The sequence below is a fragment of the Coloeus monedula genome, assembly GCF_965178545.1.
Source record: "Coloeus monedula genome assembly, chromosome: 8".
In the NCBI taxonomy this organism is placed as follows: domain Eukaryota; kingdom Metazoa; phylum Chordata; class Aves; order Passeriformes; family Corvidae; genus Coloeus; species Coloeus monedula.
In genome coordinates this window covers 25,504,837-25,524,502 of record NC_138788.1, presented here as the reverse complement: position 1 = coordinate 25,524,502, position 19,666 = coordinate 25,504,837, and the positions used below count along the sequence as shown (strand labels likewise).

The 19,666-nt window shown below is 38.6% G+C and overlaps 1 protein-coding gene across 4 annotated transcripts in view; it reads left to right on the top strand.

Moving 5' to 3' along the window:
• BTRC (beta-transducin repeat containing E3 ubiquitin protein ligase) overlaps positions 1-19,666 on the top strand; it is a 125,679-nt gene that overhangs the window by 8,239 nt on the left and 97,774 nt on the right. For 2 of the 4 annotated variants that reach the window (XM_082285953.1, XM_082285954.1), the window contains exon 2: positions 9,790-9,858. The exons of the other annotated variants lie outside the window; for them this stretch is intronic. In XM_082285953.1, coding sequence (XP_082142079.1) covers positions 9,790-9,858 — 69 coding nt within the window. The remainder of the gene's footprint in view (positions 1-9,789; positions 9,859-19,666) is intronic. 4 annotated transcript variants of the gene reach the window in all.

The window sequence follows — 19,666 nt, the reverse complement described above, 5'->3', positions numbered from 1 at the left end:
AGGTGATGGCAGTCTTTGCTTGGTGTAGTGGTTTGGTTCAAAATATCTATTACTTACTTATTTTCCTTCTGTGAGATAAGAATTAGGAGAAAAGCAAAGCAGGCACAAAACTTAAAAGAATATAAAGAAGTTTATTAACAGACCTAAAAGAAAGAAAGAAAAAAAAAAAAGTCAGACTAAACCTTCAGAACACTTTCCTCCCCCCACCTTTCTCCCTTCTCCCACTGACAACATAAAAAGACAACCCTTGAGATTTTCAGTCAGTTTACCACCTCTATAAAAATCTTTTTCAGTTCACTTAGGGAGGGGTGTCTCTCTTGCACATGCTATGGAGACATCTCCACAAGAAACAGTTCTCTCATGGCTTCAGTGTCTCAGCGAGACAGCTGCCCGGGTTGGTTCTCTGCTCGCATGTGACCTCGACTTACAGCTTTCCCCACAACTGTCTTCGAGGGTTCAATCTTGGGCTACTTGAGCTGTTCAGAAGCAAAGGTTCTTTTCACCTATCTCTGGGAGCATCTTCATCTCTAGCAACAGAGGTCTTCTCCTTCCCTGGGAGCAAGGGTCCTCATCACTTTCATCTCTCTCTGTTCAAGCTTCTCATCAAATTACAGCTACTTCAACATTTGCTCATTTCAGCACAGGTACTTTTGCTCACAATTGTAATTTGAACGCTCTACCCCCCCCCCCCCCATGCTTCATGAAATTACATATATCAGGTACTCTGATATATCATAGTCCATCAGCACCATAGCTTTACAACAGAATTTCAGCTTCTAAGCTTGAAGCATCTCCTCCTTCTCCCTCAGGGTTTCAGCTCTTCCTTCTTCACTGACTTTGGTGTCTTTATGGTGTTTTCTTCACTTGCCTTCACCTTTCCGTTTCCTCTGACCTGGGAGAGGATTGATGTCTGCAGGTTTCATCTGTTCTGGAGAATCTTACAGCACTAAAAGGGTTCATCTCACAGCTGGAGGCCCCGCAGCTGGAATTTGCCTCTCGCTGTTGGTCACATGATCTTTGCTAGGCAGTGGCCTCAGATGAATTTCGGCCGAGCTGTGTGGGGGCCGGCCCGCATGGAGCAGGGCCGCGGGAGGGCCTGGCCCAGCCCCACTGGGCCGCCTGCAGCCCCCCCCCCCCCAGTTACCTGTCTGAAAGCTGGAAGCAAGAGAGCTTTCCCGGGCTCTGTTCGTTTTTAAATGTGGATCATAGAGGCGTGTCAAGCTTCTTAAGTGGCTTTAAAAAGTTGCCAATATTCAAACTAGCCAGCTGATTGGTTCTGTCGGGTTATAGAGGAAGCTGTACGCACCTCTTTGCAAGAGAATCACTTCCGTGGCTGAAGCCCTCTTTACTAAAAACCCAACCTATACTAAGCCATGATACTAATTAGGGCTGGACTGTATGCTGACTAGAAAAGAGTCTGAATGTTTCCATGCTTGCCCATACAGCAACCAGAACAGTCTCTAGTTGTTTCAGAGAAAAATGGTCTATCATGAAAGTCCGTCATACAATGTAGTCAGTCTCCCTCTCTACATACATCATTTGTAATTTATTGTGAGAGCAATGCAGAATGGAGCAGTGTTTATGTGGGAGTTGCTTTTAGTTTATGGGTAGTTGGCCTTGAATTCTGTCTATTAGGAAGATGTTGGCAATTCTCCAGGGGGGTTGTTCATTGGGTCTGCTCAATGCCCTTCCTTCTTATATGCCAAAACTCTCAGCATGATTGAGAAATGCAGCCAGCTATCATTCATCTCCTGCAAATTAGAACAATGAGAAGGGGGTGTAGTCTCAAGAAACGGTGGATCAATCTTGTTTTAGAAGATGAGTCTTGGAGGCATCTCAACAGAAAGAAATCCAAATAATGTTAACAGCCTCTTCAAATATGACAGAAGGTGTTTCCTGTTGCTAATATATTCAAAAAGACAAACATCTACATTCCCTTTTCTTTTGGTAACTTTTTCCTTTCTGTTTTTCCTTCTCTTGACTAGGGTGTCTTGGGTGAAGTATATTGCTCTAGTACTTTGTTACAGCTGTTGTTATAAGCAAGCATAAATACCCTGCAAGTTTTTTACTGACAAGAAAATATTCCTATATATCTATAATCTCACTGACCTTAAAATAAGAATTTAGGCAAAGATGATAAAGGCTCCATCAGTGAGAAGACACATCTCTGTGTTGGATCTGAATAGGTCTTGTGGAGCATGGGTTCAAGTCTGATATTGGCAGCCAATGTACTCTCTAAAGCTTTTACAAGCTACTGAAAGCAGTAGCTAAGTGGAATTCTCTTTGCTGTGCCATTCCAGAGCTATTCCAAATTTGACTACTATGAAAGTCAGAATCCTAGTTCTTATTTTACTGCTTAACTCTGTTCATGGCTAATTCATTCTCATCTGTTCATATGCCAATGTCCTTGAGCTTAAATAGCTCTCCATGTTCCCCTGTGTTCATCTGCAGATATTTGTGAAGAGTAATCATAGTCTGCTCTGAGCTGGATTTGGTCAGGCTAAATCAGATTTTTTAAATTTATTTTTCCTTGTGTTGTAAGACATTTCCTGGAACTTTTGATCATCTTAGTAGACCTTTTTAAACAGCTTCAAAATTAGATTAGTCTCCCTAAAATATGAATGACCAGAGCTATATAGAACATTCCAGGAAATACTTCACGGATTCCTTCTACTAAAGCAGTAATCCTAATTCCTCTCTTCTGGAATTTTTTACTTTATACAATCTCTTGGTAGTAGTATTTGCCATTTCCATGGCCGCATCTTATGGGCGAGCCATCATTATCTAATGAGTAACGTATCCCAGGGTCTCTTTCCCTCTTCTCAGATACTGAGTTCCTAATTTATAATGGAAATAATGTAGCTTTTTGATTTATATGCATCATATGTCAGTTCTGTTACCAAATCTTCAAGATGCTTTGTCCTATATATTTATGATGCCTCTTTAATTTCATTAGCACATCAGAAATTCTTGGGGTTTTTTAGCCATCAGTGAGAATATTTAACTTCAATTTCAAGAGTAATAATAGATTTCAAAAAGGATCATTCTCTGTACAGCTTGGTGGTTCCTTATTCAAAATTGCCTGTGATGCTCTACAGTTTTTAGTTTCTTAGCCTCCTTTTAACTCTGGTATTAATCCTAATCCTCTTCATTTTAACTAGTAACTTCCTACATGTTCTCTATCGAATGCTTAACTACTTCTAATTTGTCTGGACTTCAGTGATCTTCTTAAAGAAGAAGATTGGGTTAGTCTAGCGCTAATTCTCATTTGTTCTAAATTGGGAGCAGATTTTCTTAGCGTCCCATGGTGACTGTTTCATTTTGGCAAGAGTTACCAGTACTCAGTCTCAGTAGATTTCCTTTCTTGGGAGGGGGGACATACTGTTTGTCTGTGTGTATTTTGGTTTTTTCTTTTTTGGCCAGCCATTTCTGCAACATTTTAGATTCATTCTGGTTAGAATTACAGATGGTTGTCCTACATGAGGTTGCTACCAGGGGCTGCCCATTAGGTGTCTTCAGCTGATGCTGTTGCCCCTGCTTCATTCTGGCATTGTGGTCTTCCAAGACAGCAGGTGATGCTTTGGTGTTTCTTGGTTGAAGGAGGAGTTTGCTCTAGTTAAGCCAAGCAAAGTAACATTTACATCCTGTGCCAGGAGTTGAGAACTGTCATGGAGCTGAACTTGGTACAGAGTATTTATATAAGGAAAAGAAATTTAATATATTTTGGTAAGTTCTTGAGGCAATTAGTTACGGATTCCATGTTACTTCTGATGGGTGAAAAGGTCCTGCATTGTAATTGTAGCAGAGTGCTTTGTAAGGGAAATATATTGGGACAGAATGGCCGTTCCTGCAAAAAGGGAGTGTTTTGTTTACTTTATTGAACAGGAAAATGTTTGGCTAGTGCTGGAGCCTGCTCAGAAGACAAGAGCTCTGTAGCTAAGCAGAAAATGTGGTTGAGTGCTGGAGTCTGCTCTTGACAGTGTTTCCTTCTCTTTAGAAAATAAATGGTATTCCTTTTACAAATTTGTCTGCTTGATGTGTGAACTGCAGATTTCCTTCCAGGATAGTTGGCACAGGCCTGTAAACCATCTCTGCTGCATGCTTTTTTGTCTTCTACCTAAAATTCAGCAGGAGATCAGGAAGGTGAAAGTTAACACTTTCTTATGCTCATTATGGAGATTAAGTTTGGAAAACTACAATTTGGTTTACCTTGGCTGTATATATATATTTTTTAAGTACAGGACTTTCTATTCCAGATACTCTGAATCTCAGTGAAAAATTAGAATCCAAGTGAACTTTCTGACTTTTCTATGGACTTACAAAAAAGAGACAAGATACGTGGAAGGCAGGAGCTTCATTTTGCTGATCTCTGAACAAGCTCCCAGCTGCTGTTTTATACATAATGCTTGCACTGTGAATATCACTGTTCTTATTGGATACTTACCTGGCACAAATTCAGAAAGTAGCATGAGAAATGGTCTTCACCACAGATCTTGCAGTCTTAAAGGAGGCTGGATATAGCACTTGAATTTCATACTTAAAATATCAAATGGTTGTTAAATCAAGCATGGGCACAAAGAGGATCTCCACACCACTACAGCAAGCATGTTTGTGGATCTTGCTGTTACTTTGTTCAGACATTAATGGAGTGCTGTCATGGATCTCCATTTGGTTTTCAATACTGTAGCTTAGTATTCTTGTGAGCCCTAAAGAAGGTATCCAGGTGTTCCATGTTACAAAAGTAGTTTACCTGGTTGGTGCTGCTCTTGCAGGATATAAAAAAACCTTGCATCTATTTATCTGTCAAGGAGTATAAATAGACACTCTCCAGTGGGAGCTGGTTTTGAGCAGATCTCAGTCGACGAACTGAGGCAGATTCATTAAAGAACTGGAGTAGCCATGTTCACCACGTGCGGTGAACTCATTAAGGTCGCAGGCAGTCAGAACCTACTGTTTGAGAGCACTGTGTCCTTCTGAAGGAGTTTGTATCAAACTGTGAGACCTGACAGTCAGCTGACTTAGTGTTTGTTCATTCTTTCCACAAAATCTCACAAAGGGCACACTTAAATATTGGCAACTTATGGGTTTAGGATCAGAGAGCTCATGGGTTTTTCTCCAAATAGCAGTGCAAAATAGCAAATCGTGTGTTTGGTTTTGTTGAACTGGAATCCACAGATCTAACTGTGCCTTATTTTGAGTATTGCTTTGGGCAATAGAGTCAGGGATCTGTTTGGGCCATGAAGTTGTATATTCTGTAATAGGAATTCAGTTTATTGCTGTAATGGATGCAAACTCATTACAGGTTCTAGGCCACAGGGGATACTTTCCTTTGCTGTGGAAGTCATCTCAACCGGACAATCTTCAGTGCAACTGGCCATGCCCTTCCATGTCAGTGACTGACAGATCTAATTCTGCTTTTGTAGCCGAGAGCCTGTTAGTTAATGGAGTCGTGAATATTGTTACTCAGAGGCAACCTTCAGAGTATTAAAATGCATTATTCCTGTTCTTCACTTGCTATTTATCAAACAAGGTGTTATGTCTAATGAATTCAATGCTATTGTCAAATAAATACTGTGTGTAGATCATGACTTAAAAGAAATGGTAATATAAGTAGCTTCATTATTGCTTTGGAGTGACGGAGAGAGATGGGTTTAGTTATCTTGTTTAAATCCTATGTGATTGAAACCCAGAGTGAATGTCTTCTCTGAGGGAACAGCAAGCATTATGGGTGATATGATCAGATTAATAAGATCCTTAGTACATATATATTTCATACAGGTCTTAACTTTTTTTTCCCCCCTCCTTTCTTCTTACATGGAAGCAGATGAAATGCAGAAGCAGCAGTACTGCCTTGGAAGTACCATAGTAGGTTTCCTTTTATAATTATCATTCTTGACATATTTATCCTTTCTTATGGAAGTGACGATGCAGATATTTAAGAACCCTTCTTGCACAGAAAAGCCCAATTTCCACTCAGTACTTAATTAGCACTTGTTTATGACACAGCATCTGATTTGATTTTCAAAACAAATTGCACAGTAAAGAGGCTGATATTTAAACTGTATAGTAACCACAGCTCCAGCTGTGACTCAAATCTTGTAAGCCTTCAGGGGTTGTGTTTAGGCTTAGAAAATAGGAACTCAGGCCTGTAATTAAATGTCCTCTGAAAATCAGCCTTTGTAGAGAAGTGGAGAGGGTACCACTGAATTTTAAATTACTGACTTGTTCTCAAGAATCATTCTGTTGTTCTGGGCCTTGCTAGGGAGTGCAGAAAGCAAATGGATTAAAAATGGAAGAGTAGATTACTAAAGGAAAAAAATCAGAGGTTGCAGACAAAGAGATGAGCAAAGTGAGCTGTTTTGGCTCCCCAGGTTATAGACAGATGCAATATATATAATAATTTTAATATATGGCTAACGTATCAATAACAAGTTCTGTGGACATCAGAAAGACTAGAGGGAGAGTAAAGATTTCATACAGAGTAAAACTGCGTTTCAGGACTGTGAGTAAGTTGCTGGTGGTTGTGGAATAAGACATCTGTGGTGATGGAAGGCTCATTTTTAAAGCAAGGCCTCAATAATTAACATGAATGTCTTGGGAAAGGAAGTAGAATAGGTTACATTACAAAGTAGTCACTCACCTAGATCAAAATGTGAAATATTCACAAAATAGCTTGATGGAAATTAGCAGTTAAAGAGCTTTCAGAGTTACTTTTTGAGGAATGCAATCACTGTTGATGCTATTGAAAAAGAGAGCAAAATTCCCCTAGCTGCCTGACTTCTAGTCATGGAAAATACTGGAGCAGATGCTAAGAGAAAATACTGTGCTTATGAATGGTATTGAACCATGAGCATAAACGATGCGTGCTCATGAAAATACAAAAATGAGTAGGTCTTGCTGGGCAATGAATTGTATTGCTGGTGGAATTGCTTTGAATGGATCATAATCATGGAAGATTTTAATGTTGATTGATAGATTAATACAGCTTTCAAACAAGACGCTTTACTGGGTCCCACATCTTTTTAAGGCTGGGGGGAAGAGAGAATTTTTTTTTCTTTAATTGACAGTCCTCTTACAGTCCTGTCTGCTGTCATTGGGACACTGCAATTCAGAATATTTTAACCGGATGTACTACTTTAATTGCCTCTCTCTGCTGAAGAATGCATTCCTAGGGGTCATTTACAGTGTGCCTTGGAGAACCAGAGAAATTCAGAATTTAGGAGACTGGTTGTAAAAGTTTAGCCAATCATCAATCTGAGAAATTTTAATTAAATTATGCTTTTCTATTGTGCTTATTTTGATGTGAATAGGGGCTCACCTGTGCAAATATCCCACTTTAATGGCATAAGCAGCAGTATGTGGGTAATGACACCCATACCTCATACTGGTAAACTTTACTTCCCTTCTATTTAGTCTCATATCTTCTTAGATGAGAGTAGGTTTAGCAAATGTAGAGAAGACATACCTCATTGAGAGGATTTTGCAAATACAGTATTGAGGGATGAGTGATGGGTCTTAGTTTCTCCTATTTTTTTATGTTTCACCTGTCAGCATTGAAAAATAATTTGAGTTTACAGTAGCTGCTAATCTGCCGAAAGTCCTGATTGCTTTTATTACAATACTCAAGCAACTTTACTTTCAAGTCACAAAAAATTGTGCCGGTAAGAGTTGTCTAAATAGAAATACAGTGTTATCTTTAGTACTGGAAACACTTCTGCTTAAGAGTAACCCTGTTGATGGCAACAGATCAGTTAATACACTTATATATTTGCAGGACCAGAGTCTTCATATGAAATGGTTTAAGTCAGTGTCTCAAATCAGTTATTCAGACTGCCCTGGACTGATGGGCTGGCAAATGTTAAGCAGCCTGCTGGTCCAAAGAGTTTGAGTGTTATCCTTTAATTTGTAGGTTAAGTGACAGAAACAGAAAGAAATGAAGTAATTTTTGCAATTTGTTTTGTGAACTTGGGCACATCTGAGACTGGTATTCAGGTCTCTCTGCTTCTTACACTGTGATTTCAAAATTTATTTCTGCTTGTTTATGAGAACTTCTTTTTTTTTCCTGGGTAGATACATACTGGGCTGTGCTACTTTAAAAAAAGCAACTGAAGCACTTGAGCCAGAAGTACAATGTGTGTTTCTGTAGTGTTCTTGCTAGATACACAGCACTTCATATAGTTTCTTGCATTTTCAAAGCACATAGAAATGGCAAGAGCTCCTCTCAGCAAACTTGTGAGGTGGGTTAAATGAGTGTTGTCCTCATTTTACAGTCGTAGAGAGACTAACCACCCATGACGTTAGTGCTGAAGGAAGGATTAGGTCTTGGAGGGTGGTGCTTCTAGCTGTGTGAGAAGTCTCCTAAAACGTAGTTTGTTAGTGTGTTAAGCATTGCAAGTCCAAACACAGCAGGTGAATGCAGTAACCAGATATACTTGACTTTAATTTATCAGCACAATGGTGGTTATTAAAATTCATGTTCAACTGAGATCATTGGCTAGGACACCAGGGCATAATCTTACTACTAGTTTGAAAGATTTAGGAGGATTTAAATTCAAACTGGAGAGAAGCAAAAATAACAAGTGCTCAAAGTATGCTGTAAAATCCTGAGTGTGTACCTCTTTTTAGGGGCAAGATTTTAGTCTGTTCTAGTTCTTACTTTATTTTCAAATTCCAAGGCTGGACTACCCACCATAGGTGTGAAGGTTCGTCATTCAGCCATAATACATTTTTTCTCTCCAACAAATTGTGGTTTTTGGTGTTACTAGTACCAAAGTGGATGCAGTTTGTACAGACTAAATATTGTGTCGACTCAAGAACAAGTGAGAGTAAACTAACTTTCAGTAGAGCCATTCTGAAAATGAGAAAGCTTTTTCCAGCCTTTCCTTTCTGATTTGGAGGGGAAGTACTGTGAGTTAAGAACGGGATTGTGAAGTAGTTTCCAGGAGAAGAAACATCTCTGGACTTGATGTTTGCGGATGTCCTGTCTGATCTCGTTGCTTAGATGTGATTTTAATTTCTAAGCATCTCCTTTTTTTGCGGGGAGGGGGAGCACTTGAATCCACTTGAATGTGGGAGTATCTTTGAACTACAAATAAATGTCATGCCAGGTGGTGCTTTGGGTTTTGTTGCATACTTTTTCCTAGCTGTAAGTTATGCTGTATATGTTTTGTGCTTCTAGAGCAATTGGATGTCTTGTCTTTTCTTCAACCCAATAAAGCATGAAAACAGTAAGTGGGGGGGAGATTACGTTTGTCTGTCGATTTGAGGCATAATTTATGGCTGTGTGTGAGTATAATTTCCTGTTGTCCTGCTATTAAAGCTGCACCTCTTCAGGAATTTTCTGTAATCTCTTCATGTTGTCCAGTGTCTGGTCTGACCACGTTGAGGATGGTGACTGTGAAAACACTCATAGCTTGACTACTGCTGTTTTGACACCATTTGCTTTTTATGTAGTGTCAAAAGCATTAGTGACCATTAGTCTTTGCTATTGCACCCACCACAGAGGCTGTGCTTATCCAAGTGCATTTTTGTGGAAATTAAAAAAAATACATATATATATATACTGAACTGAAATGTAAAATGGTGAAAAACATAAAAATGGTGACTTTATTAAAAAAGTGTTCTTAAAGCAGCTGATATCAGAGCAGTAAACAAGAACTAATCTGGGGACTAAACCTTTATATGTGGCTTAAAAAGATCTGCATTGTTTAAAATGCTCCAGAATTTAGCCTTAGGTTAGCTAGGTCCCAGTGTAAAAGGAGGTCTCTCTTTATGTCTATTCTCTCCTAGCCCCGAATACACATGCCAAAAGATGGATTCCAACTTATATCTTCTGGATACCAAGCATGGCTAAAGCAGGTTGGACTGTATTATTGTTATTCATCTCATGTGAGGGACCGTGTTGGACACCTGTGCTTGTCTCATTAGTGAAGTACATAAATGAGGGTGTAATGAAGTTATAGTGCCATGTTAGCTGATACCCCTCATAGCCATCACTGTTTTGTGTTTATGCATGCTGTGTTTGTATAACATTTTCTCACCAGTCTGATGAATGTGCACTTCCTGTAAATAAAAGTTCAAAATGCAGTCACCTGGAAGCGAAGAGGGTCAGAGTCTGAAAACAAATCTACAACAACAGCTTGAATTACAGAATTAAAATGGGCCTTCAAACACAAAGCTGCATGGTGGTGGTGCTGGTAATAATGGGGAGGCCACTGGGTTAAAACTCAAGAGAATTGTGTCTAGCATCTAATTCAGATCTGCCTGGGTGAATCAAGTATGGACACTTACTCACATCACATAACAATTGTGCAGTTTGACACAGTCTGACACTGTGGGGAGTCCCCACTCGGAAGTGGCCTAGTGCTATATTACTCTGGCTATTATTAAAGGCCAGGCTTTAGATGTCTCAGCAGTCTGCCTCTAGCAATTGCTGTCAGCTTTTCACTTTCGTGAGTGAAAAATCCCCCTTCAGAAAGAATAGCTTAATTTACAAATGGCCTGTACAGATCTCTTCTCTGATGAACATACATATATGATGAATCCTGTGTCCTTGAGAATACACGGCTTAAAGTTGCTGGTTTTGTAGAAAGCCAGAATGTGTTGTTATGGCAACAAAAACTGGAAATATGAAAACAGTACAGATAAGCTGCATCCTGTTGTCATGGCAACTGCAGTTGTGAAATGACAAAACACGGTGGTGAAGGGATCTTCAAGGTGGTACCGTGAGCCCAACAGAAACAAAGAGCCAAGTCACTTGAGCAGAGTGTGAGAATGAAAAGCTGCATCAGCATATCCCCTTAAAACATAAGAGCTTCATTGAAGGTGCTAACAGCATGGTTTTGATTGTCTCCAGTCTTGTGTCAGTATCTTACAAGCAGTAAGTAGCTTGCTTGTGCAAGGTGCTTACTGCTGTCAACTTACATTGACTTCTGTGAAACTGAGCAGAGCTTGAACACCTATTAGAAGATGAGCATTGAGTCTAACATTATATTTGCAAACCATTTCTTTGAATGAGTGATGTGCTGCAAAGGTGAAGTGTGCTTTGGAACTTCTCTCCGAGAGACCATTTCTCTCTCTCTCCTCAAGTCCACACTAGTAAAGGTCAGTTGGGACACTGAAGCTTATGTTTTCTTGATTTAAACTTTGCTGAGCCGGAGGCAGGGTGTCTCAGAGGAATCTCAACTCTGCAATTACTGTCTCACAGAGCTCAAGTTTGTTGACCTGTGGGGCATGGCATCAGTTTCTGTTTCTTATGTGGGTTGGGAGAACAATAGGAAGAGGATCGTGTGGCTGTTCTGTTTTCCTTTTACTTCTGAGGCAAACAGACCAGCCTTATATTACCAGTGCTCTAATGCAGATGGGATATATGCTTTTTGGACTCTGCAAAATACCAAGGGGGTAAAAAGCCTAAAATGCACAGTAAAATTTCCAAGGAGGCTTTAAACTAGGCAACCTCAAATAATAGAAGAACTTGCACTTTTTAAAAAAGATATTTTTTGTATGCATGCTTTTCCTTTTGATTTTTAGTTTATTGATATTGGTTCTAGTGTCTCTCTCAATCTTCTCACTCCTTGACCCAAGGAAAAGTTATAAACCTGTGCTTGTCATCAGCAGAGACTGTCGTGGAAGTAGCATTGCTATTCCAATTTTGTGCTGTGATTTCACCACAGGAAGTGTAAGGGTAAGGCAGTTGATAAAAAGGCTGGGAAGAGCTTTCATTAGAAGCAGAGAGGTTAAATTTTTTTGAGGTGAGATTGATTTGGTATAGGATATCTTTCAAAGGTACTACCTGTAGGATTCCTTAACACTGTGTATTGAAAAGAAAGCCACTTTTGATGTACGTAAAAGCATAGTCTACATATGCATCCAGATGGAATGGGGGCTGTGCATCAGGTTTATTCTCCTGTTGTCTGTATTTTTAAAAGGATCCTACCTTAATGGTTTTTTTTCCTCAGCATGGCTGAGTATTGATCTACTGCCAGACTTAGACAAAATGTGAGAAGTATCCCAGTAACACATTGTATTAATGTGGACTAAAAGCAGTTTATATTACAGATGAGGTGGAGGAAGATGGAGTTCTGCAAGACTGGACACATACCATAAATATCCATAAAACTGACAATTTTGTCTAAGACCAGATGCTGTCTGGATTTGCGTATTTTCAGCCTGCTTAGACTGGAGATAATAGTTGAACACTACCTGAGCATGGGTCGCCCACACTGATGCCATTACCCTCTGCCCTTTAATGGCAGGTTTTATATTTAATGTTGCTGTGCTGCAATGGAGAGCTATATTGTGTTCTTATGTGGGCTAGAGGAAATACAATACCAATGGCCAGAAATATGTTGCTTTAAGACTGGCATTTGAAGTTGCCTGCACTGTTCTCTTTACTCTAGCTGTTTCCTGTTTATCTTCTACAAAAAGGCAAACACCTGCAGTTGGTTTATTCAGCCTTGATCTTCATTTAAGCTTTTGACTTGCTAGCAGTCTGTATCATCCCATCACCTAGATGTTGACCCTTTGGAGACAAGCCACAATTGACTTCTGAAGGGAGGAAGGGAGGGAATGTTTGTGTATAAATACAGTCAATAGACATGACATTCTAATTCCTGTATTATATGGACACTTCCTATAATTTATGCCAGACTATGAAATTGGGCAAGTTAAGCTAATTAGCTGAAACATTTACAAAACATTATTTTGATTACATAAACGGGGAAGTAAAAGTATCATTTTAAGTGGCTTCTGAAACATGGTAATTTAGAGTTAAAGATAATCCTTCCCTTTTTCATAGCATTGTGAGCAAGTATGCATCACATAGGATATGTAATATAACGCATTCATCTGAGCCTTTCTGCCTCCCACTGTCTTTTTGTAGTAGAATTTTTAAAGCCAAGTTATAAACCTGTAAATGTGTTTTATGCTGGAAATTCTTGGTGATACCTTAACTAGATTGGTACCAGCAAAGGCCAGTATAATCAAAACAAGGCGCTTCAGATATTAATGGTCTGCACTTCAGTCAAGTCAGCTGGAAAAGAGAGTGTAAAAACCAGGACTGTGGTGAAAACAGGATTCTTCTGCTAGAATTGCACTTACCTGAGACAAAAATGCAATGATTCTGGAAATATTTTGGTTTTGTAATTTTGCCATATAGCATCTTTTCCTTAACTTCTAAAACATCTGTTTTGAGTGGATCCATATGCTTTTTAAAATTCAGATGCTAACTCCTTGGGTGGAAAGTCGAAATAAGATTTCTTTCTGCAGTTCATTTATTAATACTTGGCACTCATATAGTACTTCATGTTCTCAAAGTGCTATGCAGACGTATCAGTTATCCTTGAAACACTTTTGTAGGTGCATAACAATAACTCTGAGAGATTTTATGGAATTAAATAAAGCTAGAGATGAGGGAAAAATCTAATGAAACTTCCGTTTCATCTCTCCACCAGTGCAGGTTTTTTCTCTGCAGTTTGTGGCATGAAAACAGAACTTCTAGAAATATTCCAAGATGAAGAGCTTTCAACATATTCCTTAGGATTCTGTGTTACTCTGCTCAAACTCATGTGGAATGCCTATGTCAAAGAATTACATAATAAGATTTTAAACTGTTTGGAATTGATCAGGCTTTAGACACAGAATTACTGAATCATTAAGTTTGGAAAATACTTCTAAGATCATCAGACATAATGGAGCTTAGTAGCCACTGTGTTTTCTTGCTTACCAAAGAGTCAAGTGCACTTGCTCTTGTAAGATCTCCATTTTAAGCCTTCACATAGTTTTGTGCTTTAGACCTTGGTGAGCTTGCTCTTAGTAAGTTTGTGTAGGGCTTGTTTTTAGCATTGCCATCTTTGGTGTTGTTTAAAGGAGCACACACAAGTCTCTGCAAGTTTTGCTCCTTAAGGAAGGGTATGGCACCTGAATCTTAAAGCTCTGCAGCTGCACTGGTTTAAATTTATCAGCTTCATGCATTAAAAAGCTATAATTATGAAAACATTAGTATTGTCTAGTTCCGATGTGATCCATACAAGTTCCTTCAAGCACTTGGCAAATGAGGATCTTGTATACCTTATAGATGGAAGTTGGCCCCTTGCTGGGGCATGTAATTTCTGTTGACTTGGAATCACAGAGGTTGAACTCCAGTAACCACTCTGGGGAAAACATTTCTTCACAAACATTTACCTAAAAGCTGTGATTTGATCCTCCCAGATCCCACTCAGGTAAGTTATAATTTGAATAAACTGAATATGTAAATCCTTTTCCATGTGTCTTATCTTTGATATTTAAAAGTAGTTAGTGAACTGGAATATCTTGTAAAAAGTTACTGTTAGCTAGGGAGTTACCAGAAGATTAGAGAAGAGTTTGCATAATTCGTATGTTAAGGAAAATTTACTGAGCAATTACACGCAAAGTGGGAGGCTGAAGGAAAAGGAACCCTTTACAGCAGTTGGAGCTCAGTGTGCACAGCAAAGCTGGCAGAATGTAGTAACACCCTGAGGGTGAAGGGAAAAACTGCTGCACTGAAGTCAGTGATCTGTACCAGGGTAAGAAGTCCAGTATTACCTATGTTTGGAATCTAGGAAGAGTGTTATAATTGAATCCTAGTAGCATATTTCAGCCACTGATTTGTGAGACCTAATTGTTTGGAAGTCAGACCCTGGTTATCCCAGAAACATATGCTCAGCTTTCCCAAAGTGAAATGTTGGTTTGCTTGATTTGCGGTTCATGAAAAATGGTCCAAGGGTCTTTAATGATATAGCTTTTGTTGTGGTGAAACAGGAGCACAAACCACTTTGAATCATCCCTTACACGCTTGTGGAAATGTGACCAAGGTGTCTGAGCGTAATAGAAGGTGAGGAATTGTGCAAAGAACTGGTTGTGACAGCAACTGCATCTGGCCCTTCACAATTCTGGTGCAATATGTGCTGCTAGAAGAGCTGACAGTTGGTGGGCTAGTTGAGCTCTGTGAGATCCTTCTCATGGTCACACTCCAAGAATTACTATAGTTGCCTCTTTATTTTTATAAATTAATTTTCTTACTGCGGAAAGACTTTCAAGAAAAATTACCAGTGACAAAGTCGGAATTATCTGGTTATAGGTGTGGAAAACTAGTCTGAGGTGCAAATTTTAACTGTATGGCTTTGACTATTGTTTTTTTTGTCTTAATTAAGACTTACAGCTTTTAATGTTTTTCTTATTTTCAAATGAAAACAGGCAAAAAACTTTTGAAGAAAGTTATAAAAGTATTAATTTGCTCTGAGACATGCTAGTCTCTTTGGTAAGTTCATAATTGGGCAGAATTTTTTTTTAAATGCATATTCTTGTCTCTCAGGTATATAACTACTTCATAACTGGTAAATCTGTATTCATATGTTAGGGTTTTTAAAGGCATATTATTTACACAATTCACTTGAATGGCTCCTTTGAAAGCTGTATGGCTCTCTCATGTAATTACGTATTTAGTATGCCTTGTATCCATTGTTGGGATAGGGGGAAAAGAAAAAAAAAATAAGCCCCACAAAATCTACTAAAGTAAATAATAAAAGAATATTCTCATTCGATTTCGGCAGCATTTTCAGAAGTTGTATTATATACTGTTTTTTCAGATAAGAGGAGCTACCAAGGCTAAAAAATGAAATATGTATGGCAGGTTTTTTAACTGTGAAAAGTATACAAGATACACTGGGAGTATTTTTTTTTTAATACTTATATATATTTAATCAGAAAACATCTCTCAGAATAGTAGAGGGAAAAATAAGAGATACCTTTTCATTTTTATGTGTATGTGAGGTTAAAAGAATGAAAAATCACTTTTTAGCCAGAAGTAAATTTCTGGAATTGTTATTAAGTTTCATGAGACCAACATTTGTAATGTAAATAGCAGCTGCCTTATCTGATACGTTTCATGCAATGTGTTGCATTCTGTGGTGACAGGAATAGTGCAGACTGGACACAATGTGAAAGTGATGTATGTTATATTTTTGGCATTGGCTTAGTTAGGTATGTGGCCAAAAAAAGTGTAAGCGGAACTGAGTGAGATGGAAAGGTATTGAGGTTTGTTCTCCCATTTTTTGTGGTACATGATAAAAATAATTCTGAATATTTGGAATCCCAGTAAGATCTGAGCATGTGTTTGATAAAGGATTAAAATTCCTAAGGCACATTTCCTGAGAATTAGATTTTATAGAGCATGCAGGAAACAATAGTGTGAAAGAGACTTTTAGGGAGAATTGTTCTTGCCAGCCATCCCATACTCACTTTCTGAAGTGATAAAAAGGTGGGGAAAGATCTGTCTCCTCATATCAAGCTCACATCTGGTTTATATACTTTTAATACCCTTCAGAGCATCCCTTAATTTTATCTGCTCCAGTTTGGGTGGTAGAATTTCTAGGACCTCTTTTCCCCTCGTCTTGGTTTTTGTAATAGTTAGAAATTGTTATTGGTTTATCTTTGGAGTTCACCTGCATAAGGCACTGGATTCTGTACTAGAAAGGAAATAATTCTGAACTAGGGAAGGACTGAAATAGATGTGGTTAGCATCTGAAATTAATCTTACGTACAGTAGACCAAATACCAGCCTTTGGGGAAGAAATTGGGTTTCCTCTTTGGCTTTGTCACTAACGTGTGAAGATGTACAAAAATATATCAGGCTGCCTGTAAATCAAAGGTGTTTTAAGTGCACAGGTTATCATAAAGTTCAGTACAGGGTTCATGCAGGGGTAGTAGGTAATACCTCACTATGTTAAAATGTGCCACAATTAAAGACAGTCATTCTGTACTGCTGTCTAATTAATTTCTCTGAAGTGATTATGAAGAAAATATCCTTCAGCTATTGTTTGATTTTCTTTTGGTCATTCTTGTTTTACAGCGAGCTCAATATAGTAGGTTATGCTTCGTAGGTGTACACTATAGTTGTGAACTGTAGTAGTCCAAGAACTTCTTTTTCCCTGTGTAGAGCCACTTAGTTTTACAGGACAAGGTGATATATTTCTGACCTGTAACACAATTTACTAAAACTGTGTTAGTTACCCCTAGTATATTGTATTTGCTGAAGGTCTAGAAGAGAACAAATTTGATAAGAAAAACGCAGTCTGAAATGGTAATGTATAATCTTGTAATGCAATAGCAAAGTAAATAACCAATTTTTAGCACTGGCAAAAATTTACCCATTGACTGTGTATTGAAATTTGTCTTTAGGACATCAGATAATTGGAAGAGAGGGTAGACTATTAGAGGCAGAACATCTAATGTAGTCAAAAAATGTTCCTGCAATATAGTTACAAGAATAATTGAATAGGTTAAAATACATCTTCCCTTTAGCTCAGTTACTGTCCACTCAGCTCAGGCAGTGGCTGTGAATGCTTCTAGCCTATTTTAATTCAAAATAAGGCAAACCCATTTTAATCACCAGTGGAGCAGCTGGAACCAGCCTCTGTCAGAAGGAGGATGCTGGTCTTGTTTGAAACTGTATTCCCTGTATTTATTTAGTGGGAAAATATATTTCAGAGTTCAGGGAGTGGGATTTTAAAATCAGTTGGAAAGAGAAATTGGGTTTTTCGTCAAATAATTCCCTATTTTATGCCACTCAATGTGTATTAAAGATACTTAGCTTTTCTAAATAAAAAGCTATGCATCTCTGGGTCTGAAAGTTGTGCAGACATCCGAAGCATTAATGCAACTGGGAGTTAGGAAAGTAAAGAGATTGCTGCATCCTGGCCCAGTACTTAGCAAGCAATACCAGCATTCCCATTTGGCTCTAGTCCAAGCACTGTGCCTCTGTATCTTTCTTTTGATGAATCGATGTAGATTGACTTGGGTTCAGGAGAGGATTTTGTCAGTCAGCTTTCAAGTCATGAACATTGAGACCAGTCCCTTGTTTGTGGAGCTGACAGTACAAAAGTGAGTGTTTGACATGTGGCTTGCTCAGTTCGAGGGGATGGAGGCTGTTGAGATTTTTCAGAGACCAGGCTCTAAATGAAGTTGTTCTGTTGGGTCACTCATCTGATTTACACACAAGCTGTTTCTATTGAAGCACCTGGGGCCTTTTGTTCAGGCTTGTGAATAAGCCTCTTTCAGTCACCAACAGTAATTTAGCGTCTCTGCTTCCTTCAATAGGTAAAAAGGCAAGTACTGGAATGACATTTCCTTCCACACTGTGCAACTTCTCACTTATATTTTTAAGATAGGTAACAGAATTGTATCACTAATGTAGATTTTGTTATATACTGGAACAGATTCAGAAATCATCTAAGGTGTTGGTAATTTTTTACTTCACACTTCCTAATTCTGGAACAATACTAAGTAGCAGGAGTGCATGGGTGAGGAATGATATCCTCTGCTGGACAGAGAGCTCTGCAGAATAGCCCTTCAATGCTTTCCTTTGTTATTGTGGCAATTTTAGAGGAAGACATTTCATGGCCTTGTAAGTTACCTGGCACGATAGAGTGCCCTACCTGCAGACTAATGACTCTGATGTGAGCTGTAATCTCACGTAAACTTTGAGTCAACTTAAGCTTGCCCTTCCACTGGCAGAGTGCTCCTCATTTTTCCTGCCTCTGTACCTTTCCATGCTTCAGTCAGTACAAATACTTAAAGTAACTTCTTTTTTTTTTTTTTTTTCTTGTCAGTCAGTTTTAATGGCAATCAGTTCTTTGAGTTCATTACCACAGCATAAAAACTTGAGCCAGCCCAAAGGATGGGAAAGCTTGAGAATACGGAATAAATGATAGCTGCAAGTCTTGGATAACTCTGTATGAAAAAAAAAAAAATAAAATCATCCCCTGTTTATTTGGTAGTATGTTATGAATCCTGGGATGGCTAGTGGTAAGCAGCTGATGCTTACCTAGTGAATTTGCTCTGCTTCATCAGAGGCATCATGTAGTGAATCTCCTGTTACTGTGACATTCTTGGAGAATAATAAATAGCTTTGATTTAAGTAAATTAAACTGGTGAAATGCTTAACCATGGATGTCCATTTCATATATGAATTTTTTTTTAAAAAAGTGATTGTCACAACAGCTTTCAGTAGCTGTTGTGATACATATTACATTGAAAAGAAAAGATTGCTAGCATTTGGAAGGTTTTTTGTATGCGGGAGTGTTTGGGAGGTTAGAATGGTGGACAAGGAAGTATGGCTCACTTTTGTAGCTTGTTACAATACTATCTATGCCTGTAGTTTTTTTGGCTTCAGGCGGGGCATTACATATAAATTCGTGTGATATTGTAATATGATGAAGTACTCAAATTCTTGAGTTTCAGTATCTTTGTAAAGTGAAGAGTTGTTTGGTTGTTTTTTTTAAATGCAAATGCGACAAGGAATTTATTTTAAGGTATCATAAACTTCTGTTGAGAACATTTATATAGGTTATATTCCCCAGCAGTCTTTTAATACTATTTCTGGACCAGCAGTGTAAATTGCAACAAAGTACAGCAAAGAATGTGGTGACAGACAGGGTTAATCTCTGTGTCTGTGTGCACAGGACCAGATTATGGATGTTGGTGATCACCTTTCTGCTCATTCAAAGATGGGTTCTGTTGCTCTTACATACTCATTTAGCACAAGATTGTGCAAGGTTTTCTAGCCCTCTCAAGAGCAGGAAGAAATGGTGGTTCAGAAGGCAGCTGTCATTTCATACCCATTCCAGCTGCCCTTTCCACTCAAATTTCC